General features: G+C 45.9%; 1 protein-coding gene across 4 annotated transcripts in view; it reads left to right on the top strand.

Moving 5' to 3' along the window:
* trio (trio Rho guanine nucleotide exchange factor) overlaps positions 1-26,414 on the top strand; it is a 299,147-nt gene that overhangs the window by 83,315 nt on the left and 189,418 nt on the right. For all 4 annotated transcript variants that reach the window (XM_075677244.1, XM_075677243.1, XM_075677245.1 and 1 more), the window contains exons 28-35: positions 780-849; positions 924-1,013; positions 1,482-1,619; positions 1,708-1,785; positions 5,512-5,694; positions 5,808-5,921; positions 6,486-6,631; positions 7,615-7,714. In XM_075677244.1, the coding sequence (XP_075533359.1) occupies positions 780-849; positions 924-1,013; positions 1,482-1,619; positions 1,708-1,785; positions 5,512-5,694; positions 5,808-5,921; positions 6,486-6,631; positions 7,615-7,714 (919 nt within the window). The remainder of the gene's footprint in view (positions 1-779; positions 850-923; positions 1,014-1,481; positions 1,620-1,707; positions 1,786-5,511; positions 5,695-5,807; positions 5,922-6,485; positions 6,632-7,614; positions 7,715-26,414) is intronic.

Genomic DNA, 26,414 nt, shown 5'->3' with positions numbered 1-26,414 from the left:
TGAGGTAAATGCAGGACATGATTAGAGACTCCCTCGGGACGTTCAAGTATTTGCCCAATGACAAAAGCACTCCTTAATTAAATTCTGTCGCCAGTACTGAACCACTCATTGCAAAAGACATCATTGTATTGCAAGACGAAATAAAATGCTACTTGTACAGTTCTGTTTCACTTCTAGAAAAAAGAGCTCTATGAAATTACCCTTGACAATGATGCGGGTGGTCAAAAGGTTTTGTTTTCGCATGGCTCCGCGCCGCCCACGCCTTTGCATTTCAGTAGTTTCGTTATCGCATGGTGCTGTGCTAGTGCTGCTGGCTCGCGAAACTCGCACAAACTGCAAGTAGCAAAGAATTCAACTTCCATGTGATGTCGCGGGATGCCCGAACGGTCTAAGCCACTTGAGCAAAAAGCAGCTGTAGCAGCGAATCCACCGCTCTGTCTTGGCTCGGTACCACCATCTGTTGGGTGCCGTTTTACTCACCGACGGCAGGGTGGTGACGGCATATGCAATGCCATTGCTCTCCCGGTTAGGTGGCGGGAGATTTGAATTTCGAAAAAGGGATTCAGAGCCTTCAGATGCAATTTTCTCGTAAACAGTCCACGTCGACTTAGTATTTGCCTTTAGTGTTCCTTTAAAGCAGATTTCTGTTGAAACTGACACCAGTCTTTACTTTTATTCCCTCCAATAGTATTAGATAAGCTGGACGTAAGTAAAAGTAATGCAACTGTGCTACGTTTCTAGAAACTGTCTTTTCACTTACCTGATTTGTACATTTTCAGTATATTCTTGAAGGAGCTTGAAAAGTATGAAACAATGCCTGAAGATGTTGGTCACTGCTTTGTCACATGGGTGAGTTTTAACATTACACACTTATGCGTATTCTTATGCTTCGGCTTCCAATTTTCCTGCTTCTTCCTTTACAGGCACAAAAGTTTGAAATTTATGTGAAATATTGTAAAAACAAACCAGAGTCAAATGCCTTGCTTATTCAACATGCTGGTGCATTTTTTGAGGTGAGCACATTTTATTTTCTTTACATTTTCACTGTTTGCTAAGCTTACTGCCTTTCTCATTGGAAGTCGAGAAACCCATCGCAATGACTTACTGGCTATGGCATTCTGCTGCCAGGCATGAGGTCATCAGTCTGATTCCTGGCTGCTGCAGCCACATTCTGATGAGGGTGGAAAGCAATAGATGCATGTGTACAGAACATTGGATGCACATTAAAGAGTTCCAGGTGGTTGAAATATATCCAGAGTACTGCTTTTTTGCTCCATGGCATCACTCATAGACTCCTTTGTCGGTTTTAAATGTTAGACCCAATCAGTAAATCAAAATCAAGAAACTGAAATACAAGATGGCACATATAATTCTTCCCTGCAGTTTGCGACAAGCCATTGTAGGGCTTGTTCCAGAGCCATATGCCAATTTCTGATGAGTATTCATTTGCTAAATGATGTGTTTTTGTCAACCAATTTCAGGAAGTACAACACAAGCATGGTGTTCCTCACCCCATCCCTGCATATTTGATTAAACCAGTGCAGCGGATAACAAAGTACCAGCTGCTTTTAAAGGATTTGCTAGCATGCTGTGAAGATGGTGTACAGGGTGAAATACGGGTTAGTTGTCATCCATCAGCCTTCCTTAATTACGTGTGGTAGGTGAATGTTTGTGCAATATCTCTTGCTGTCTTTTGTTTTTTTCCAGGATGGGCTCGAAGTGATGTTGAATGTACCAAAGAAGGCAAATGATGCTATGCATTTGAGCCTATTGGATGGCTGTGATGTAAGTTTGTTCTTTTCACTTGTATTACAGTGCGCTCCACTGAGAATGATAATCATGAAATTATAAAATTCAATTGTTCTCATGAGTTAGCATTGTCAGAAAACCTGTTGCAATGACTTGATGGCTATGGCATTCTGCAGCCAGGCATGAGGTCATCAGTTTTGTTAAAGGGACACTAAAGGCAAATATTAAGTCAAGCTAAAGTGTTACACTAGTGCTCGAGAATCTCTAAGGCTTTAATATTATCGTGAACAGAGCCTTAATAATCGAAAATTGAGGTAAATGCAGGACATGATTAGAGACTTCCCCGGGACATTCAAGTCCTCAGTTAAATTCAGTCACTAGTACTGAACTACTCGTTGCAAAAAACATCCTTGTATTGTGTTATAAGACGAAATGAACTGCTGCTTGTCCAGTTCTATTTCATTTCTAGAAAAAAGAACTCATTGAAATTATCCTTCACAACAACGCGGGCGGTCGAAGAGTTTTGTTTTCGCTTGACTCCGCGCCACCCATGCAAAATGACTATATTTTGCTATTGTGCATCACATAACGCAAAAACTATAACAGCTACACAAAAAGTAATGGCATATGTGAAATCTGCATAAAAAACTCTATAATTGGCTGAATTCATAACCTCTAGTACAAGTTATATAAAAAAAATTTGTTTCGAGGAGCGCCTCCTCTTAACGCTATCACGTTAATACTCGGTGTTACACAGTCTCGTTAAATTTGGAGCCTGTACTTGGCGTTCTGCAGCAGGCAAAGCTTGACAATTACATAGTGCATCCTTTCTAGCTGCTTCGTGTATGGCAGGCATACGAAAGGAAAGACCTGATTTGCACTCAAGATTGCCTTGTTCTTGCACTGAAACCAAGAAAGTACAAAGAGGCAGGTTGTTCCAGACAAGAACCCCCTGGCAAGCAGTAATGAGTTGTCTTCTGCACTCACAGATTCGTTATTCATCATGCGAAATGCCCTGAAAGAAGTTTGAAAATTATGTACGCAAGCTAAGCAACAGCGAAAAGGTTCAATCTGTTGAGGCTCAAGATAGCACTGCATAAAGAAAAGAAGGTCTTTAATTGCAAAAGGAGAAATGGGGAAAACATTGTGCAAATTATTTAACTAAGAATACGGTATTTACTTGAATCTAACATGCACTTTTTTTCGATAGAACGGGTCCAAAAATTGCATGCGCGTTAGAATCGAGTATGACTCTAAATCTGCGTTACCATATTGTCATCGGCATTTCAAAATGGCCACGTTGTTCGCGCTTTGAGCCTGGCTGCTGTAGCTTTCTCCGTGTGCTGTAGTATGTGTGCTTAGGCAATGCTTCCTTTGGCTTAGGTTAGTGCACTGTGTCTTCCCGTTTTCTGCATTTGCTCAGTCAGCATGGAAGTGACATGCCAAGTTCATCATGATGCTGCAATTAAAAGGAAAGTGATCACGTGTGCGGAGACGGACAAAAATCGGGCCACATCACAGGCTTTCGGAGTTCCCGAAACTTGCGTGTGGTACTGGCGCAAACAGGAGAGGCGTTGTACACTGGCGGTTGCTACATACGGCGCGGCCACGCGGCCCCTATCTTGAAAGCGATTTACGATGGAGATAAGAGTCTACGCATCTAGGCGCACCATGCAGTGTTCTCGTTGCTTAGTTCGCACCGAAGCGAGAGGCTGCACAAAGGTCAATTCTCTCACTCCTGCTACCGCACTTCCTCACTGCACCGTATAAAGAGTTTCCGCGGTCATCGAGTGAGACGTGTTCTTGTTTGCTTATGCGCGCGTGACACCATGCTTGTCAATTTAGCTAGTAAACGAATGTTTAAAAGTTTATATGGCCAATAAAGCTACTATCCTTACTTTTCGTATAGCTGTACTAATTTGCTATCGTAATCGATGCTTCGCCTTTCGGGCGAAACTGCGACTTCTTTTATTTATCGCAACTTTATTGCATTGGGAGTAAATCTTTTGTTTTTTCCAAGTGAGAGAAAGTTGTATTTCTGTATGAAAGAATGAGGTGTGCGGTACTGTAAAGAACCTTTCTTCTTTTAGGCCATGGCAAACGAGTGAACGTTACAACCAAGGGCGTTTTTTTTTTCCTTTTTTTTTTTGTCACGGAAAACGGGTGCGTGTTAAAATCAAGGACACATTAGAATCGAGTAAATACGGTATATTGCTAGCTGATAGCAAAGTAAACAGCTAAACAATAGTAGGCAAGAGCCGCCAAGAGTAGTCAGCAGTGCCTGCTCGGAAGCCTCTTTGGTCACAGGTTGCATCAATTTCATTAGTAAGGGCAAACAACCTGATTGTGTCACTCTTTTCAGTGGTGGAACAGCTGCTCCAAGAGCAGTCCTTTGTGCCGTCCTGCTCTGAGATGGCATTCTAGGAGAAAATTATGCCGAGCCCGTGCCAAAGAGGCATAAGAACGAAAGCTTTGTTTTGTTCATGCTGATAGAACTGAAACCAAAATCTAAGCCATGCATCATCATCATCCTGAATGTCTGCAGAGGGCTCATAGCCATGTATATAGCCTATGCCATTCAGTCCTCCATTTGCTGTTTTTGCTCTTTTATTGCGTTTCTCTTCAGCAAACGTTCGAATGTGTGGCCACTGTGCAGTCATTTTGTTTGCAATGTTTGTACTGAAGTTCTGCATTCCTCGCACTAGCGAGGCACGGAGCTTGCTCAAGGATGTTGTCAGATTAAAAACAGGTCTTTGATAATGTCCGGTCACACATTGTTTAGCATAGTTGTTTGCGGTGTACTTCAGAAATATCTTGTAGTGTGGTTGGCCAACTGCTGACACATAAATTTACTATTAGTGGGGATCTTCCTTGCAACCCTGCAAGCTCAAAAGATCAATTAAGGCAGCTTTCGCATGATCTAGTACAGTTATATGCAGCAGAGATTTTGCACGTTAGAAGTAAAGAAGCCTCTGCATGCCTTCACCTTTGGTTAAGGCACGCAAGACCTATAGGGCACGGTGTTCGTTACATACCCATGTTGCACGATTTTTTTTTTTCCTGCTGAATTGAAGTGCTGCGAACGTGCAAATGGCTGTTGCAAGTCTAAATTCTAGATGCGGTTTTATACCACAATATGGTGCAGAGGGAAAGCCATTCTACCATTCTATTAAAAATTAATGAAAATTAGTTTGATGATTTCTGTCCTGAATGCTGCATTGATGCATATTAAACTGTCTGCTGTATTTATTGACTGTTTCGGTACATTGAGACTATATGGTGTGTAGATGTACATTTGACACTGTGTGAAAAGTGCTTATTGCTGCGCCAAATTAACTTTTTTTTTTTGCGTGCACCAAGATCTGTGCCAAAAGGTCATATGGCTGTTTTCACCACTGTGTTGTTCATAGTCTATTTATGGATCTCAAACCTAAGTAAAGTTTTGGGCTGGCTACATGGTAAGCAGTTTCAGGTCGACCATAATGGAGTATCTTCATTGACCTGTAGGGATTGGCAGCAAAGGTTTAGGCCAAGCAGTGAAGATGACATAATATAATGCTCGGGTTGGTGGGGGCACATCTGCTGCATACAATAGCTTGGTAGGCTATGTGTTTGGTACCAGGGTTAATAGTCTTGATCAGTCCTTCAAAGAAATGGAAACAAAACGGAAGGGTTCTATAGTGTACCATCCAAAAGTTTGTGGGCTTTGAATTAAAAAGAAAGAAGTTTGGTAACCATTGTATGGTGGTGTTCTTTTTGCAGGTTTCCCTTGACCAGTTAGGTGAAGTTGTGTTACAAGATTCCTTCCAAGTTTTTGACTCCAGAGCAATTATCCGCAAGGGCCGGGAGCGCCACATCTTCCTTTTCGAATTATATTTGCTCTTCAGCAAGGAGATGAAAGATTCGAATGGCAAAGTAAAATATGTCTACAAGCAGAAGCTCATGGCAAGTGCCGTTTCTACACTGTTTTTCCTTCTGACTTTGTGTTTGTGTACAAAATGCCTTACTCACAAGCATTCTTCAAGAACTGAACGTGCTGTATGCATGTTAATTTCCAGACATCCGAAGTTGGCATAACTGAGCACATAGAAGGAGATGAGTGCAAGTTTGCTGTGTGGACAGCCGTATGGACAGAGCATGGGCCCACGTCTGAGAACAAGATAATATTGAAGGTATGCAAAATTTCTTGGGATTGGGTGACTAGCATAATTGTAGTGAGGGTACATTTCTGTGATATTGAAATGATAAATAAATAAGGTAAACGAAACATTGTTTTCAGTTAGCAGGAACGGAACTTGTGGGTTTTCTTCTCTGCCTTCTATTTTGATGCTTGGCAATTGTGTCCTTGTGTCTGGCGTACTAGGCTATATGAAGGGAACAGAAAAGGTGTTTGTTGACAGCAGTGTGTGTTAAGGCATTCTGCAATCACTGTGGGGCTTATAACATTCTTTTGAGGCTTTGTGATATCTGCTAACTGAACTGCAATGCATCACTGGACAATAACTCAGCTACAGAAATATTAGGCAAGCATGGTTTGCTCTGGTTAGTGCTGTTTCAACTCCCAACAATATTAAATGATTACCTGTGTAGTTGCTTAATTTAAACATACACATTCATTGAACATAATTGGACTGCTGTTCCATTTATTTGAATATTTTTATGGTGTTCTTAGCTGTCAAGTATGCTTAAGACAAGTAGCACAGCATGTTTTTGGCATTTGAATTTTTTGAACGCAGGCGTCTTCACTTGAGGTAAAGCAGACCTGGGTGAAGAAACTGCGGCAAGTGATCCAGGAAACATGCTTCAACTCAACCTTGTCGACGCTGAACCTAAACAAGAGTACCAAGCTTACTTCCAAACTTTTCAGCAACCGGTCAAGCAGGTAATGTATCGTTGCTGATATGGGCTAAAAATAAGTTTTTAAAAATAAGCAAATTAATATTTTAATTATCAATGTGAGGCTGCCAATGCCCATTGGGTGTTTGTAGCTAATGGTGGATGCATAACAATTAAGCTTTTCAAAACGATAAACCCTTTTTTGCACTCACAATCAGGCAGAACTCTTTGTGCCTATGTACTTTAAGTAAGGGCTTTTTGTCTCTTTAGCTGATTTGTTATGAGATCACCATTAGCTACAAATGACTGATTGGCATTAGTGGTCTAACAATAATAAAACATTAATTAGCAAATCTTGGGTAATTTGGCTATTATTATATGACCCGTCAAGGAGTTTCCTTTTGTCCTCCCCTGTTGTGAATCTTGACCAGCAAAACCTACAACTGTGTCTTGAATTCCCTATTCTTAATAATAGACCATTTGCAAAATCCTGTAAGCTAAGAGAATACCAACAAACTTGAAAAAGGAAAAAATCGAGAGGCAGACATAGACAAAGTGACAGGAAGGTGGCTTTGTAAGGTGCCCTGTGAGGTTGTTTTCCAACCAAAAACTGTCATCCATGGACTGCATTTCTCCTAAGTGCAGTCCTCCCAGAGAGGAAGCACAAGAATGAAAGCTTTCCAAGAATTATCTAGAAAACTTCAGGTCCTTCTAGTGCATCCTCAAATGTTCTACTCAGCAACAGGAAAGCCGAGGCTGTTGAATGCAAGCAACAGTAATTTGTTCTATTAGTCTGTGGATGAGAGTTTTTGGCTAGAAAACAGCCTCTCTTGTGTATCAACAGTATGTTTTTGTAAATGGGCCTTTAGGGACGGTCATCGTTGCTGAAACACCCAGTATATTCTACTTTGCCTTATGCATTCATGGCTGTCCCTTTTAACTTCTCATAAACCTCTCCGTATGGCAGTGCAGTTGTGTAGCGTGGACTATGTTTGGCTTAACTTGTAGTCTTATCTTTTGCCTTTCTAGGGACTTTGAGGATTCTTCCCAGGATGAAGGCCTGACTGACATGCAGGAGCGCGTGTCAGTAGCCTCTTTTGGGTCCAGTAACACTACCGACAGTGAAAAGGTTAGTGATGCATGATGTGACCCCTGATTCTCCCTAAATTTGAATCGGTTGCATGTAACCTACCAGCTATGGCATATTGTGACATATTTCTGCCCACACATTACTGCATGAGGGCAGACCACTTTAACCCATATTTGTGCCCTTTCTTTTTATGGAAGACTGGCTCACAGTTTAGCTCAATGTGTTCTAGAGGCACCATGGAATGCGAGAAGTCTGTGATCTTAATTTTAGGTTTATCTACAAAATAGGTACAGCCTTGTAAAGTATGTGTGCAATAGAAGATGTCAGATTGCTCACAAACATTATTACTAAGTATAATTTTAATTATAAATATATATGGTATGAGTCTTAATGCACCAGGCAGTTCTTCAGCTTTTAAATGCAGTGAGAATATGGTTCTGGCTGTTACATCAAAAGATTCTGCAGGAAAGAGTTCGTGGCTATAAAGTGACATTACCTTCCTTAACATTAAGTTAGACTGGCAAATTTCCCTTCTAGGAGACCAAATATGTCAGTCTTGTAATGTGTGGAGACTTAGTATGCAAAAAATGCGCAAGAGCAAAATGTTGGTGGCGATGCATGAAGTTCTCGCTCGAGCATTTCGTGACATCAGGGATTTTTATAATGTCTCCTCAAGTCTAGTCAGCATCTTATTCATAAGCAAGGATTACATTGTGTTGTAGAGAAAGCTATGACTCATCCTGGAGAGTTTTGAGGACTCTCGCCAAACAAAAACTGTGCAAAACATACAACTTTCAAAACCGCTATGTCAGACTGATGCACCGACAAATGCCTTGGGCAATAATCATGAAGGAAAGCATCAAACTTCATTTTCTCCACTAGTAACCAACCCTTTTCAGCCAAATAGGTGGAACCAGAGTCTTGGAAAAACGTTTCGCTGATCTAAACCGATTTAGCATTCCTGTTTAGTGCCCCTAATACGAAAACAGCTTTAATAACTAATGCAGACAATTGGAGAGCTGAGACAGTGGCATATACGTAGTCATGTTGTCATGACTGTGTAGAATACACACTGTCACAAGTATGACTTGAAAACGTTAACTCTTTAGTGGGCGAACCAGTGCCCAGCAAAACCAGTGGCACTCAAAGCTCAATGATAGCGGTGAGCACAGTTTGCGATAGGCAAAATATGATCTGCGGGTCAAGTACATTGGCTTTTATACATGACTCATCAAACGTTCCAGCGTAACCGCTAGTGCCTGTGTGCCTTCCAGAAAGTACTACACAATTTGTGTCACGTATACAATCCACAAAGTTCAGTGAGAATGTACACAACAGGTAGAATCAACAATAATGTTCGAGTAAGTTCCAAATCATGCAGGTGTGTCTTGCACTGAGCGATAACTTCAAGTTGTTAGTGGGTGAAATACAGTCCCTGGAAAAAAGGCTAAATAAGTACACGTGTCAATATTTACGGCACAAGAAGACACACTTTCACCTGAAAATCGCCGGCTGTACAGTATCTCTTTTCCGTGACTTGCATGCTCTTGTGCCATAAAATTTGTTTTGAAGATACTATAAGAATGTGTGCAAATATGGTATTGGTTTGTTTTGGGGGAATAAAAAAAAACTGTGAATTCATATACTAAGATGGTAGAAGCAATTAGACACACAGCCTCGGTCAATACCATTGAGGTTACATAGTTGTTTTCATGGATTGCTGGAACTATTCAGCACTGTTATTTTTTGTTTCCTTGGATGCTATGCTAGTTAGCATCTATTTAATTTTCCTTCATATGGCTATTAAGCTGCCATAAGTGTAGCATTCTGCAACCATAATTTGCGATTGTGTCGATTTGCGAAAAAGCAGTGTTTCAAGCATTTCTCTTCAAATCTAAATGTCAAAATGCTTATGTCAGTAACTGCTAGAGCAATTTTGCAAAAGTGCACATACCTATATATAAAAGAAAGTTACCTTTCCTAGTCTAGTTTGTCTTGAAGGTTAAAAAATGTAGGAAGATATATCTAGTGCTTCTAAGCTATTTCAATATGTCACCGTGTTACCAGAAAATGTGTCTCATTTATATAGACTGTATTATCTAGTGCACTGCCCTATTGCGTACGCAGTGACCCCATCTGGAAGCTGTATCATTTCGCTTACATCATGGTTTGGACGAACACGCTGTGTTGTATGCTAGATATACGCTCGGCGACAATTGCTGGTGGTTGTTTTTGGCTGGACACTGTCTACTTTGCGTGACTGACATGACATTGTCTATGTTGGAAAAGATTCTGTGAGACCTGCTAAAGAGATTTAACTTGATATAGACGGAATTTCTGCTGCCAGTGAAATGGACGGAGCAACCAATACGAAACGTATGCACATGTTTAAACCTTCAATCGCCCTCGAAAAGCAGTTGTGTATTTATAAACAATATTTTTTCATAAATGTGCCCTTATTGCAACATTAAACCTTTAGTTCGGCTATGCTGGGGTTCAGCAGTAATGAGTAGTTCAAGAAACGTACAAGATGATTGTAACAGCATAGATGCTGTTCTGCTGTTTACTTTGACAAGTTTTCTGTTATACGCAGATACATTTCACTACTAGTTTTCTTGTTAGATGTAATTTTTGCTATCAAATAATATAGTTTTGCTAGCTATAAAGCATGCCATAGAACCCACAGCGTGATAAAAGCTGACTTTTTTTGTCCAGTCTTGTTTAGCCTGTCCTCTCCGGTGCACCCAACTGTTTTGTCACGCCCTCACAATAAGAAGCGATTGCCTCTTTTTTTTTTTGTGGTGCCCATTCGATATGACTGCTTTGTAGGACGAAGAGGCAGCGCTAAAGCACAAAGTTTATTATGCATCATGTGGTTTTACCAACTACCTGGATCGCTGTGTTGAGTCACGCCGTCGACTTCATACTGAAGGCCCAATGTAGACCTTGCATAGTAAAATTGAAAAGTATAAGAACGATACTGGTGGCTGATGCATGAGAGAAATAAAACCAAAGGAAAGAAAGGGAGGTTAACCACAGCATGTCTCTGGTTGGCCACTGTTGCGACAACAGTTACTAGAACCTCGGTTCACTTCTACCAGCGTTACTTCTGGGTAACATGGCGTTGTTGGCAGGCCGCAGGTGTTCGGGAGACCATTGCAACCATGCAACGGTGCAATGATTACTAGTACGAAACTTGCACTGTTTATTCCATCGTAACGAAGTAGGAAAGAAGAGAAGAGAATGTAAAGTTTTATGTACAGAATTACATGAGGATGGTTTACAAGAACAGCTGCATGATTCTCAAAGCATAACACATGTCAAAGTCTTTCCATGTTCGAGCACACTCTTCAACACTCCAGCTCCTATATTTATGAAGTTGATTTCCCTCGTTCGCTTGACGAGGGAATGCAGTGTCCTTTTCAGCCAATTGGAACAGTTGCACAGTTTGTGAAATTCCACCCATGGGGTCGCACCACCTTGCTGCACTCTGCCTCTGGTGTCCAGCCATCGACCCGCCCATGATGCAGTGAAGATGCGATTTCATGTGAAATCGGGATCATTGCTGTTCCCACGAAGTCGTGAGTGTAGGCTCTTCAGTAGGTTGCATATGGTCGATGACCCCTTTACAGTTTGGGGTCCCAGAACTCATCTCGTTCGTCTGCTCCAGGTCGTTGAACAGACGAAGACGCAACATATAGTAATCACTTGTTAATTATCTTGACATTGATATGATCTCGACCAGGTGAGGTGGGTCTTCACCGCAAGAATCTGGAAATGACGATGAAGCTGGGCATCGTGATGATGAAAAAAAAGTTGAAAAGATTGTATTCACTTCGTTGGTACATGAATGTGACTGATCTGAGTCTCGAGTGGTTCTTATTAACACGGGGTCCAGCACAGCCTTAAATAACTTCTGGTGGTCTTGTGGTCGTTGCCGTCTTCTTACGGAGCCTGTCTTTCCCTTTGCCCATCCTTGGTGTCAGCTCGGGGAAAAGGGTGATGTCGTCTTGACCTTCGGTTTCTTCTATCCTTTTGTGTCAGCTCGTGGAGAACGGAGTGGCGTTGTTTCGAAGAACAGGGCAATTATGTTGACATGGGGAAGCCCATTTGAATGCTTCTCACGTTGACAGGTTGATCATAACAACATGATTCTGGTTCCATCGTCAGCCCTTTGGCGTCGAAATGACGAAGTGTGAATGGCATTCTATAGCTGCATGCTTGCCAGTGTGCATCCTTTGTCTAGAAGGACCACCAGGCGTAATAGTAGTAAACGCCCAATTTTAACACCACCCTATTACTGTGGAAGCTCATGATTGGCACTTAGATGTTTAGGGGTTGCGTTGAGCTAGCCGTACATGATCAATTTGATGTTTCAATTCCTGCGCCAAGCGATCTTATGGTAAGAAGCTTTCTTTTCTAATTCACGCTGGCAATCTGCCGCCGCCGCTTCTCTTCATCGAATGGGAACCAATGCAGCCAAATATATATGTAGTTCACAATCATACACTGTGACTGGTGATGTATATCATATATTTGTGCAGCCTAAGACTACAGAGGGATTCCCCTGACATTCTTGTCTGAATTGACATCACAGAAATATTTCACTGAACGAGCTTAAGCTCCCCACCAATCGTTCCACACCACGCGATTGCAGCACATTTTTCTGCCCGAGAAACACAGCATTCTCTTACACCCTAACAAAGTTTACATCCTTTGGAGACCATTTTCTCCCCAAACAGTAATCATCTGTCTTGCTTGCGTTTTCGTTCTTGAAAGCTCTGTGTTCGCTGCATTCAAGAGTGCCATTTTATGCTGATAATGCACTTGTTTTGTTAGCCGTCCACTGCGCACATCGTTCTGGAAACCTATACATTTAATGATTAAATAAGGTATACATAGACTATGTACAGTGCTCAGCGATTGAAACGCGATACTCGGACGTGGCAGCCGGTAGTTCCTTGCGCCATCCGTAGGCGCCGGTGACACTGAGATGATGTATTTTTGTGTCACCTGAAAGCGAGAATCTTTTTTGATTCATCGTAACTGCATTCGGCCTCCCCAGCGATCACCGGTGACGCCGCCATGCTGTCTGAGTGTCACCTTTCAATCGCCGAGCGCTGTTGTACATTGTGGCCCTTACGGCCAGTTTTCGCTGAAAAGCAGCATAAAGTGCGTTACGTATGGGCGTCTTGCGCTGGAGTTTGAGGTATAGTAGTGGCGCCTGGTGGCGGCGCGCGAAACATTATCTGGTTAGTACCGGCTTGGGTAGTATTGAGCCCTGGCTGTGGCGAAGCACGTTTCTAGCCCGAGTTTTGCGTCGATTCGCGCTTTTTTCTGCCCTGTTGCGAGTGCGAAAAAGCTCGTCACTTCTCACAGACCACGCCGACCACGCTGTGAGCTCGCCGCAGCCTATAGTTTAACGAAAACGGACTCTCCGTGAGACGTAATGCTGGAAGCAGAAGGAATCGGCGACGCCGATCCGGAGAGACCTAGCTCAGCCTCGAAAAAGCGTCACCGTCGTTACTTCTGCGTCGTGGGATGCCATGAACAAGATGGTCTGAATCCCACCATCAGATTCCACCGTTTTCCTTCAAGGCCTCGCGAAGCGGGGCGTCGGGCGCGCTGCATAGCTGCAGTTCGTCGCGCTGAGTAAGCGAAACTTCGCGCCATGCTGACTGCTTCGCCTGTCTTGAAGCTTGCTTGATTATCTGCGTTCTAAAGTTCGGTCTTTTGCACCTACAGTCCCGACAGCAGACCGACATGCATGGCTGGTAATTCACGATTCGAGACCCGGCCACAGCGAAAATTAACAATTCGACCGGTGCGAAGTGGTGAAGTGACAGGTATGTGCAAATGAGCACAAATAGTCGGGCTGAGTCGGTGACAATTTCCTACCCACTACGAGTAGCACAGGTTAAAGAGTTAAATGTGCTCATCCTTGACCTCAAGCCAGCACGTTGAGACAGCGCAGCAAGGTAGTATTGATTGCAGCACATCAATGTTCGAGCGCTGTCATTAAAAGCTACATCAAGCGAGCAGCGTACGAGCTCGCACTGCAGCGCGATTCGCACGTACGTTACTGCGAGCTCATATGCATTGCATCAGTTATTTATCAGTTGCTAAAGGGACAGATGGCCACTACTACAGTGCAGGCATAACTACTTGTCTAGTGGCATGTAGTCAACAAAGATTGCAGGAGGCCCGCCGTTTCGTGGCATGTCGAAGGACCGCTGCCGTCGCGGCGCGTACTATCGTGCGCCCGAGCAGTTCCGTACACATGATTTCTGCTTATCGCTGCTGTGAATTCATTTATAGCGAGCATTTCCTCGCGTTTGCGCGCCTGAATCTAGCAGCGTGCAAACCTTACCTGAAGTTCAACTTGCGATTGACACCGCGCTAAAACTTCGCCGCTTATTTCTTGAACGGCGTACACGTATTCGACGTTGCATAATTTATTGCCTTTACGCAGCGTGCCACTCCTGAAAAAATTTTCGGCGCCCGATATTCGCTGCTAGCCGTGGTACAACAAAATCAAAAGTGGCGGGTCCATATTGTAAAAGTGCTTTCGGAAGCCGACGATCGAGCTTGGCACTACCCAGTTCAGGACAGAGGGCGCTTTTTAGCACCATTTTCGCAGCGCCCCCTGGGCAATGCAAGAGCCCCCACTTGGTCGCTGGCGTTGGGCGGCGGTGGAGTAACGCCACTCAGGGAAGAAGAGGGCGGCGAGTGCGTGTGACCCTGCGAGGACAGCGCAGGAAGGCGTCGCGCTGGCGAAATCGGAGGCCCCTTTGGGATACTCGCGCAGTCACACCCCGAAAAATGCACTTATGGCCGCGGCAGAGGATCGAACTTTGACAGGCGGGACCAGCAGTTAAAGAAAGCTTCCATCGAGTGCGGGCCGATGCTCCCTACGGCGCGCTCCTTGTTGATGTTTGTGTTTTCGCTGCTCTACTGGTAAAGGTGGCTGTTATGCCCCGTTCACACTGAGACATTCGGCGTCTGGAGCGGCGCCCAGTTCGGTGGAACCCAGTTCGGCGGCGGCGAGATCCGCCGGAATAGCCCCTTCCGCGCCGATCGCTCCCGTACCGATTTTTGCGGCAGCTGCCGCCGGATTGCCTCGCCGCCGCGCGGCGCTGACCAATCGGGGAGCGCGAAACAGAACTTCCAAAGATGGCGGCCGAGTCTCACGTCATGTCGCAGTCGTCGCAGTCATCAAAGTCTGCCGCGACATCCACATCCGAAATGCTCATCGAACTGGTGCGCAACCACCCAGTCCTCTACCATAAGCGCCACTTGAAGCACAAAGACAACGTGCTGAAGGACGACTTGTGGCACAAGATCGGTCGCGAGCTTCGGCGAATGCTTCTGCGCGTCATGCGTCGCCAGAAAGGTGCTTGCCAACAGGCCGAGCAGTACTGCCTCTTCTTGCTCGGGGTTCATCATTGTCTTTCCAAGTAATGGTGGAGGCGCGCAACATAAACACAAGAACTCGACGCGAGCGGAGAGAACTGCGCAATTTCGAGCCGCGCGAACATCCGGGATATCCGGCGCTTGATTGGAGGTTAGCACTTTATGGGGCAGATGGCGCTGTATGTCTTTCCGGCGGCGCAGTCCGCAAGCAGTGTGAACTACGCGATTTTCGGCGGCAGGAGAATTCCATTCGCTGTAGACGCCGGATTCCTCAGTGTGAACGTACTAGTGAGGCTGCGGTGTCGTTCAGCGGCCCGTCGGCGGAGCGGAAGCGCGCGCGTCCCGCCGCGAGATGCGCCAGCGGGGATGCGCACTTCTGTCGCACTCGTGCATTCGCTGCAGAAGATCGAGATGACGCCAAACGGAAGCACATCCGTTTATGCTCCACGTCTCGCTGGTGGCCGGCTGCCTTTCTGCACTCACATTCCCGGTGATGTGAGCGCTCGGTCACCGGCGTTACGCAGTTGCGTAATGTTACAGTTCATATGGTGTTGGGCTGCTGAGCACGAGGTCGCGGGATCGAATCCCGGCCACGGCGGCCGCATTTCGATGGGGGCGAAATGCGAAAACACCCGTGTGCTTAGATTTAGGTGCACGTTAAAGAACCCCAGGTGGTCAAAATTTCCGGAGTCCTCCACTACGGCGTGCCTCATAATCAGAAAGTGGTTTTGGCACGTAAAACCCCAAATATTATATTATATTAATGTTACAGTTCACTGTAGTTGCGTGTTCGGAGCTTCCGTGTACTTATACTAATCTGCACGCATCGCCTCGGCGGACTACGGCTGCTCCAGGCGTGCTGTGTATTGTTCTCGAGCGGCAAAATGATTTCCACAATGACATCAACACCAGGAAAGAACGCACGCGACGCACCGATTTACTTTATTTGTTTGTTTATTTATTTTTATCTATTCTTATCTTTTTGCGTGTCTTGTGTCTTCTTTCCTGGCGCACATCTTTGTTTTCTAACCGCCGCGTTAGCCCAGCGACTACGACGTTGGTGAGCTCGAAGTCGACGGTTCGATCCCGTCGTAAAATGCCGCATTTATACGGGGGTGAAATGCGAAAAACTTTCGCGTACTTACACCCGCCGTGGTTGCTCAGTGGCTATGGTGTTGGGCTGCTGAGCACGAGGTCGCGGAATCGAATCCCGGCAACGGCGGCCGCATTTCGATGGGGGCGAAATGCGAAAACACCCGTGTGCTTAGATTTAGGTGCACGTTAAAGAACCCCAGGTGGTCGAAATTTCCGGAGTCCTCCACTACGGCGTGCCTCATAATCAGAAAGTGGTTTTGGCACGTAAAACCCCAAATATTATTATTATTATTCGTGTACATAGATTTAGGAGCATGTTTAAAGAACCCCAGGTAGTCAGAATTAATCCGGACAGGATCCGGTTAAACTGGACAAGAACCGGTTGACCTCTAGTACGAGCCCTGCCGCTGTGTGTTATGACTTGGCGGGATTTCATGCTTAATTGTACTTTTTGTGCAACCCTTTTATCGTCTTTCTTGAACTGGAGATCGACGAACAGGCGGAACAAAGGATCAATACAAAATTTCATGAATTTGGGCAAGAATAGTGCAGAAATTAATACATGTAAAATGCCTATGGGAAGGAAGCCCTAGAGGCCGTGAATGCCCCAAGGGCTATACGAACTACCAGTACGCCCCTCCAGCTTGTGCGTAGATAAAATCATCGATCGTGTTCGTTTGCTTGGGTTCAATGACCACCGAATGACTGTGAGAATGATAACCAAAGCACTTTGTTTGGCAAAGTCGTCTGTTCACCACAGCTCGACTGAAAACTTGGAAATGAAAAATGGTTGCGCCGCACCCGTAAAAAAGTTCGCACCCTTTGGGACCTACCTTGTCCCACAACAACAATCGTCAACTATCTTGCCCGCATTTTCTGCCCAGTAATTTCAGGTCACGAACGGCATGCGCGTTGTCAGCGTGACATAGCATTATCGGCAGTAAATTAGTGAGCACAAAATTTTCAAAAAGGAAACCGAAGCAAGGCAGATGACTATTATTGTTGTGGGACAAGGTCAAGACAAGACAAAAATATGTTGGCAAGGAAAAAAGAAGAATAAAGAAAGAAAGAAAAAGTGTACGGAATAACAACGTAAAAATCAGTCATCTTGATCGTGCTTTTTAGCTGCCATGGAATTGTGCTCTCATGTGCTTATCAATGCACATAAGCACAACAAACAGTTTTTCGGTGTTTGACCCGTCATTACACTTCAGTAGGTGTACAGCCACTTTGGTAGTAATAACGTCTCCGCACGTTCGCAAATATAATGTTTCACATCCTTAAAAAAAATTAAAATTATGGGGTCTACGATGCAGAGTGAGTTATGAGGGACGACGTAGTGAAGAGCTTCGAATTGATTCTTTCAACTTAGGGTTCTTTAACATGCACTTAAATCTAGATACATGAGTGCTTTTTTTAATTTTATTTATTTATTTTTGCGCGGCGCCACTGCCTGCGCCGAGGAGTCGCTAAAAGCCAGGCCGCGGCCTCGGAGGTCTCCCCGAAGCGGGCTCCCCGATTAAACCGCAGCTCTGCTGCCAACGCGTCTGTCAACGCGTCAGCCCTGTCACGCCTCTGGCAATGGAAGCCGCCCACACCAAGTGGCGTCCTGCGCGGCGCAGACGGGCGGGTCGTGCGGAATTCCGCCACACAGACAGCGCTCGTCTCTTTCATCCCCACTCGTTAGCAACCGGTGCGTGTGCAACACCGATCCGTGCATCCTCAGTCTACGAGCAGATTGCTTCGTTCCTATATAGGCCCGCAGAAACCGGCGGTATTTCGTGACAGCTTGAACGGAATAGAGGCCATCACTCGCAAACTTCGGCTGATGACGACCACTCAAGTGCACATCTTAGCTTTACACAATTTAATGGTTTTTTTTATTTCGGTACAGAAACCGCAGCCTGAAATGAGTGAGACGAAGGTCTGCACGCTGTTTAGCGAAATTATGAAACATGGTGCCTCAATCGGCCAGTCGCGCGGCAATTTTGCGTCTGTTCGCGGGCTTCTTTCACGAAAAACACTTTTCTGTAGCGCGTATTTACCAACAGAAAGCTGTATTGGTAGTTTTTCATGTTGCTCTACAGTTTTCCCTCATTGGCACCTAATTATAATATTTGAGAAGTTGATGAAGACTAATTATCTAATTAGGCGGAACGAAAAAAAAATAATCAATCTCCAAGCGACGGTGAACAACATTACCTTGGTTTTGTCCTGCCACGTGGCATTTGCATATCTTGAAATCTTGGGGCGTGATAGGACGCCCTGTATATTATTCCCGTTTGCGAAATACCGGAACCCCGGGTAGCCGCAATGGCAGCCGCAACTCGTAACGATTTTTTTTTCAACTAGAACGTGTTAGGAACGTTTTTGCGTTGCATGGGTGTCCTTGCCGAAAGAAAAAAAAGATATGTTAATAATTATCGCCGCCGTCGCTTTCAGCTAAGCACACGGCCGTCGCAATTTCAGCTCGTGACCTCTAGTTGAATTCGCCATTACAAGGTCGCGCCACCGCATGTCCAGTATTTTGTTAACGGTAATAGATAACCGACGGGTTGAAATGCTTATCTTGTCCGCGAACGCATTGTAGGTCACGGAATACCGGGTTACTGGAGGCGTAGACGTGAACAGTTACGTTGGTGGTGCCATCTTCTGGCGCAAAGATAAAACACAGCTTTATTTCAGCGACTCGCAGCATATTTTATTTACCTAGCACTGGTAGAGCGAGGTGATCGTTAACATGCTCCTTTTTTAATTTTCCTTAGACGAGAATAGCTATACAACAAAAACTATTCTAACGCGTTGTTCTCCGTAAATAAATGCCCAATACCGTAAATGCGCTTGCGTATACCGGTATACGCAAGGACATTTACGTAACACTGGGTTGCCGGACGCTGGTAGCGACATATTCGGACGCCTCATCTAAGCACAATGCCTTATACATATGTTTTCGAGTTCCATAAACGTTATTGTCTAAAAAAATGCATCTTAACAATACAACATGTTGACGATTACGCCACTGCCTAAAATTTATGCCAGCAGCGACATAAACACACTTGGTTACGGCGATGTTAGCCCTGCATACTGCAAAAATGTGGCCTGATCCCTAAGATAGCGCAGTCTGAACAAGCCACATGCACTATAATGGTCCCCATGAGACCTTGTCTTTTTGCGATGTCAATCGGCGACGAGTCGGGCTTTATTGCTGTAGCAATTATATGGACATTTCTGCCGTCGGCGCTGCCGTGAGGTTCAGTATAAAGTCCACGGCAATAAGATGGTCGCCGCGCGCCGTATGCTGTATGTGCGAGTGAAAGCTTGCGAGGGTGAGCCGCGATCGCCATCTCGCGCGCGCAACGGCGGAAAGCGGGGAGGAAGCGCGCCGCCTTCCGTCGCGCGCAAGCATGGAGTAAGGAAACTGAGGAGAGGCCTTAGCACAGAACACCTATTGGCCTCGAGCTCCACCACTGGAAAATCTGGCGCCACCGTCGGCGTGACGTGCTAGGAGGGATCACGTGGACATAGCGGCCGCGTCGGCTGCTTCGGGAGCGCCGAAGCGAGCTGAAAACGAGTTTAAATTCCCTGGTACGCTGCGGTCCTCATTTAGAGGCGAGATTTTCCCGCTTCGAGTGTCCCCTTTACAACGCTACAATAGGTAGCCATTAATAGGCAGCCAATATGCAGCCACTACAATAGGTAGTGGCTGCCTTTGAAGGCGTGCAACATGGTAGGCTACTGCTCGGTGCCGCAGGGCCGGACGCACGTAACGGAGGCCCGTATCAGCCTTATTCACACGTCGCCGCAGGACAAGAAGCTGCGTGAAGCTTGGCTCGCGAAACATAAAACCGGCAAACAGTCATCGGCTACAACTCGGGTATGCAGCAAGCACAGACGCGAGGAAGATTTCTGCTACGGCGCCCGGTCTGCGATGTTCTGAAAACGCGCACTGAGACGCTCGATCGAGTCCGCTGCCCGACTAATGTCATGACGGTTTGGTCTATGAACTTGTCGATGCCATAGATACTGGCAAGTTCAGTGGAGTGGAAAGGCAGCGGTAAGAAGCATATTTAAAAAAAGCATGACATATGGTCATGTTTGTGTTATGAATTATTGCACTGGATTACAAAAAAGGAGGAGCGGGAAATTGTACACTGGGAACACCGATAAACATACAGTGCGACGCAACTCGAGAAATAATATTGAAAGGTCAAAGAATTTAGAAGAAAAAAAAGATTGAATCGTCGCGACGGCACATCACAGTCCCCGTAGGCGTCGAAGTCCCTACAATGAAATTATTTTTTAACAGCTCTGATAGCGCCCACGCAACAATGGTTGCTTGTATACTGTCCTAAAGCTCACGTAACGGGGCGAAAACGCGGTCACAACGAAAGCAAAACATTGTGCGCGGACATGTACACAGACGCGCAGTCGGTCGCTGCGAATCTGTGCGACCGCTGCATTGAGGCTTCATTCTATTACGCTCCATTTAGTTATACAAACACTATAAGAACATATTTAACATAGTTTGCTCACAGCGTTTACCTGCCTTTCACGCAAGGAGCCGGTTCGGGAGTTTCCATCGCGGCGACTGCACGCAGTGGCGTTCACTATACGTATTCGGTAAAGAGACAGCGTCTGTAAACGATTGTGTGCTTTCAGTTTGCCCAAGATTATTATTTAGACAGTAAAAAACTTCTCTCGTTTCGAAAGTACTTACAGAAATGTCTGGGAGACCTCGCGCGTGGTGTTTTCAGTGAGCGCTGACAGCAAAACCTATGAGGAGCGCGCCACGTGATCCCTCATACTACGCCAGCGAGGCGCTTCCCATAGATGGCGACTCCGTAACTCCTCGCCGCCAATAGCCTTACCCCCTCCGCGCGCTAGGAGAAAAATGTGGAGGAAGTGACGTAGTAGGTTCTCTCTTTTGCTGATTTTTTATTTCCTTGCCGTAGCGGCCACGCCTTTCGGGCCACAATGGCGGCTCTGTTTTGGTTCTGTGCGCTCACACGTGTTGCTCCGTAGGTTTCGTACCGTGGGCAAAGGCGCCGTGCGGGCAGGTTTGCGTTGGTCTCCGTGTTTTATTGCGCTGCGTTATCTGGACTGTGCTCTCCCGGATGTTGCTGTGGCCAGGTGGGACAGGAGGAACTAAAGTTCGTGAAATGAACGCGCATGCAACGCTGTACGCAATCTACCGCGCCATGGCAATGGCAACGGACGAAGGAATATCCGCGGGGAAATTTCGCCCTCTTTGGCGGAATCATGCTAACGTGCTAACGATTGTTTAGTATTGGTCTCGAGCTCCACCACTGGAAAAGCTGGCGCCACCGTCGGCGTGACGTGCTAGGAGGGATCACGTGGACATAGCGGCCGCGTCGGCTGCTTCGGGAGCTCCGAAGCGAGCTGAAAACGAGTTTGAATTCCCTCGTACGCTGCGGTCCTCATTTAGTGGCGAAGTTTTCCCGCTTCGAGTGTCTCCTTTACAACGCTTGAAAGCACTACAATAGGTAGTGGCTGCCTTTGAAGGCGCGCAACATGGTAGGCTACTGCTCGGTGCCGCAGGGCCGGACGCACGTAACGGAGGCTGGTGTCAGCCTTATTCACAGTAGCCGCAGGACAAGAAGCTGCGTGAAGCTTGGCTCGCGAAACATAAAACGGGCAAACAGTCATCGGCTACAACTCGGGTATGCAGCAAGCACAGACGCGAGCAAGATTTCTGCTACGGCGCCCGGTCTGCGATGTTCTGAAGGCGCGCACTGAGACGCTCGCCCGAGTCTGCTGCACGACTAATGCCATGACGGTTTGGTCTATCAACTTGTCGATGCTACAAATACTGGCAAGTTCAGTGGAGTGGAAAGGCAGCGGTAAGAAGCACACTTAAAAAAAGCATGGCACATGGTCATGTTTGTGTTATGAATTAATGCACTGGATTACAAAAAAAGGAGCAGCGGGATATTGAACGCTGAGAACACCGATAAACATACAGTGCGACGCAACTCGAGAAATAATATTGAAAGGTCAAAGAATTTAGAAGAAAAAAAAGATTGAATCGTCGCGACGGCACATCATAGTCCCTGTAGGCGTCGAAGTCTCTACAATGAAATTATTTTTGAACCGCTCTGATAGCGCCCACGCAACAATGGTTGCTTGTATACTGTCAAATGCTCATATTCTGCGGCCTAAAGCTCATGGCACGGTGCGAAAACGCGCACGCGGCGAAAGCGAAACAGTGCGCGGACAAGCATGCAGACGCGCAGTCGGTCGCTGCGAATCTGCGCGATCGCTGCATTGAGGCTTCTTTACAAACACTATACAAGAGTTATACAAACACTATAAGAACAGATTTCATATAGTTTGCTCTCAGCGTTTACCTACCTTTCACGCAAGAAGCCGGTTCGGGAGACTCCATCGCGGCGACCGCGCGCAGTGGCGTTCACTGTACGTATTCGGTAAAGAGATAGCGTCTGTAAACGATTGTGTGCTTTCAGTTTGCCCAAGATTATTATTTAGACAATAAACAACTTCTCTCGTTTCGAAAGTACTTACAGAAATGTCCGGGAGAGCTCGCGCGTGGTGTTTTCAGTGAGCGCTGACAGCAAAACCTATGAGTAGCGCGCCGCGTGATCCCTCATACTACGCCAGCGAGGCGCTTCCGATAGATGGCGACTCCGTAACTCCTCGCTGCCAATTGCTGCTGAGCGCGCGTGTCCGAGCAGCACGGTTGCGCGCAGCGCGGCGTGGTTTCGCGAGAAATGTAAACAAGAGAGGAGAGCTGGCCCGATAGGCGGAGCAACGCCATGAGCAACGCCAACTTCCGGCTTCACTTTTGCTTCACAAAGAGTGACGTCAGGGCCTCTCCTGGGTTTCCTTCCTCCATGCATGCCAACCTCGAGGATCGCGTGACGCATACGTCACGGGCCCCGCCTTCATTTTTTTTCTCCTCGCTTTTTTTTTTTTTTGCGGCGCTGCGCATTTTTTGCTGACGGCGTTGCGCACGAGCTGTTGTGATTGTCTGCATTCGAGCAGCGCACCATCTTGCGCGCTGTGCGCAAGGACACATGACTGGCGGTATATTTCAGTGCTATACGAATACTTAGGCAGAACAAGCGGATCGCAGAGCATGATCACACGCAGAAGCACGGTAAAAAAATGGCATAGTTTCGGTACCTGCGCATGTGACTGCACGACCGTGGGAACAAGCAGACAAGGCGGAAGTACACCTCTCTTGCTTCGGTGAGAAGTAAAGCAAAAAAAAAAAAAGAAAACACGCAGACATTCCGTTTGTGTTTTATTGTTTCTCTAAACTTCAGTTCGTCAATTCAAGCAACAGATCACACAAATAACAGATGTTGCCTTGAATAATTTCTCGAATCGAGGCCAGAGGAAACTCTGGTGGAGGTCCGAAGCGATTCTGAATAATTCTCGAAGTCGCGTGTCACCACGAGCTACGTCACACTGCGGACCCGTGTACGTAGTCGCATGGACACCAGCACGTAACCGTCCGGCTTGGAGCGCGGTCGCTGCGAGGGTAAGGGAAAACGGCGTTCGGATTGAAATTTCAGACCTTTCTGCGAACGATGCAATTCTTTGCAAACACGATCGTTAGCGCGCATTGTATGCTCTGCGCTTGTCAGCTCAAAATGGCCAGACCTGGTGAGGGGCCCTTTAAAAGAGTCCCGCGCCGCTTTAATCCACGCTTGTTTAGGCTGGGAAGAGAAATTATAAACACCTTATAAGCAACAGTTAAATCAGACCGATCACACCACTGACTGTAAAGGTTTACTTATTTTGCGGCTTTTAACGCCACAGCATGAAGGGCCCCATGTCGCGAAAAAAAAAAATCCGATGTCGGCGTCGCACGTACTCTGGCGAAAAGTCATTCAGAAACGCAACCACACAAGCCCTCCGCGTGGCGCAGAGGCGTCACTGAACTTGAATACCTCAGAGTAACATGCGTCAGAAAAATCGTTAAGTATACCCTAAGCACAACCTACAGGCATGATATCATTGGATTGTAATTCGAATATACCGTAAAACATAATTATGTTACACGGAAACTCAAACATAAACCCTTTTTACAGCGTTTCTACCATTCATAGAGCGCATGGTTCCTTGCAACAACACCACCCAGATGGCGCTCACCTCCGCGGCTCGCGCGAGAGGCTGCGTTTCTATCAGAAAGCTCGCCCGCTCGCCTTCGTGCATAGGGTTCGCTGCCAGCCTTTCCCGGTGAACATTACGGTTACATAAGCTGCAGTTGCCGGGAAGCGTAAGAAGCAGTCAGGGATCTTGGAATGCTATCACGTTCCACTCTTGAGAGGAAGCTTCACCTCGGGTGCTCCTATCTAAACACATTTAAAAGGAGAATTTGTTTTTTCTCGGCAACCACTGCACCAAACTTGAAGAAGCTTGTTGCCTTTAAAAGAAAAACTTGAATTCTAGTGACTGTTGGTTTCGAATTCTTATTTAGTTCATGAATTTTTCGCTAAAAAATTGGCAAGAATCGCAAACTTCCAGAAAACGAAACTATCAAGCTTACGACTCTGTAACTAAGCAAAGAAAAATGATATGACGATTTTGTGAATTGCATATAATAGTACATCTGAAGCACACAAAATTGATATGTAACACATGAAGCTAAAGAAATTTAGTAAGATGGAAATACAGCTTTCGCAGAACCTGTGTACGCGATGTAACAAATTCTAGTAATATATAAATTGACACATCGAATTTGTCTGCTTTGAATGTTCTAATGGATGCCGTTTACAGAACCGCGGTATCTGTTCTTGATGGAGAGCTACGTAAACTTCGTGTTTCACTCTTTTTTTTTCGAATTTCCGATTTCTTAAAAAATTTTCAAACATACTTCAGGCCCTAAATTGAAATTCCGCTTCCAACAGTCTCCAGAATTTAACTTTCTCTCTTAAAGGGACCCTGAAACCATTTTGATGACTTTTTACAAACGTACTGAGTCCTTAGAGTAGGTCTTTCTGATCATTAATTGACACATCTAACTGCACCGCGTAAAGCGTGTAATTTATTATAAGGTTTTAAAAATGTACATCGCTGCTGATCGCAGCACACTGCTTGGCGGAATTTTCAGCCGCCCCTACCCATATGGCGTAAATCACCCAATTGACGTCAGTAGGGAGAGCTATCCGATTGGCTGCCCAGGGCGCGTCTTTGATAGTTTTTCCACCTTTATGATGAACAAATGATGTTCGTAGTAGTTGGAATGTCAATTAATTCTTTTCTAAAAAAGAAAGTAACAGAAACAGAATGCACAAGAACAATTTCTCACTACACTTAAGCACTTCCGGCACACAGCAAGCGTCGTCTGCTTGTGCTACAACGTGCTCCATTATGACGAGAGCTCCGCGGTCAGAGTCTGTATCAGTCTTTTCGCGAACACTATGATTCGACTTTGTTGCATTGTGGACTGCAAACGTAGCGACTGACAATATGTCAAGCTGCGACATCGTGTCCCACTGCAAGGCAGCAGACGAGCGGACTGGCTGCAGCGCATCGGACTGCCGCTATCCGATCGGCGCCAGGATTTGCGCGTTTGTGGCCGTCACTTTACACCATAAGATTACTAACGCAATAGCGTTTTGCGAGTCCGGTATTAGGGGTAAGCGCAAGTGCAAGTGGACAGGGCCTCGCCGTTTGACTGTGTCGTTTCACGGGATGAGCAGAAGCGCAAATGTGAATGGTCTGCACAGTGCAGCCACCTGGTGGCACGGAGCTCAACCACACACAGTAGCAGCAACGAAATGTATTCTTCTTTGCTGCTGGTGTAAACTTTTCGCAGGAGTGTAATCGTTAACACGGTTGTCTTTGTAGATGTTTACAATGTTTAACACTTCGTTAGCTCAATATTAGTTCTGTTTGGCTGGTTAAGCTCTGCGGCAACGAGTGGTTGGACCGTGGATCAGGCAGCTCACGTACGTCTACGCTAAAGTTCCTTCATCAGCTCGAGTTTATTCCTCCACCGTTCCATCGAAACGCCCAGCTCGCCTGTGGTTACCGAAATTCCAGACATGTTCGGCGCTGCGACAGGATGCTCGCAACGCACGCTGCTTCGATAGCTCTCGCCTGGAGTCGACTGCAAAGCAGCTGGCGGAGAGTTTGGAGAGGCTTCGTGCGCTTGCTCCCAGAGAACCGGAAGTCGACGACACGACGTGCCATCATGACGCAGAGACAGCGAAGGCGGAGCTTAGCCCCGATCACTCGG

Source organism: Dermacentor variabilis, unplaced genomic scaffold, assembly GCF_050947875.1.
Source record: "Dermacentor variabilis isolate Ectoservices unplaced genomic scaffold, ASM5094787v1 scaffold_12, whole genome shotgun sequence".
Taxonomy (NCBI): Eukaryota; Metazoa; Arthropoda; class Arachnida; order Ixodida; family Ixodidae; genus Dermacentor; species Dermacentor variabilis.
Note: the sequence above shows the minus strand (reverse complement) of the source record. Positions and strands in the feature narration are given on the sequence as shown.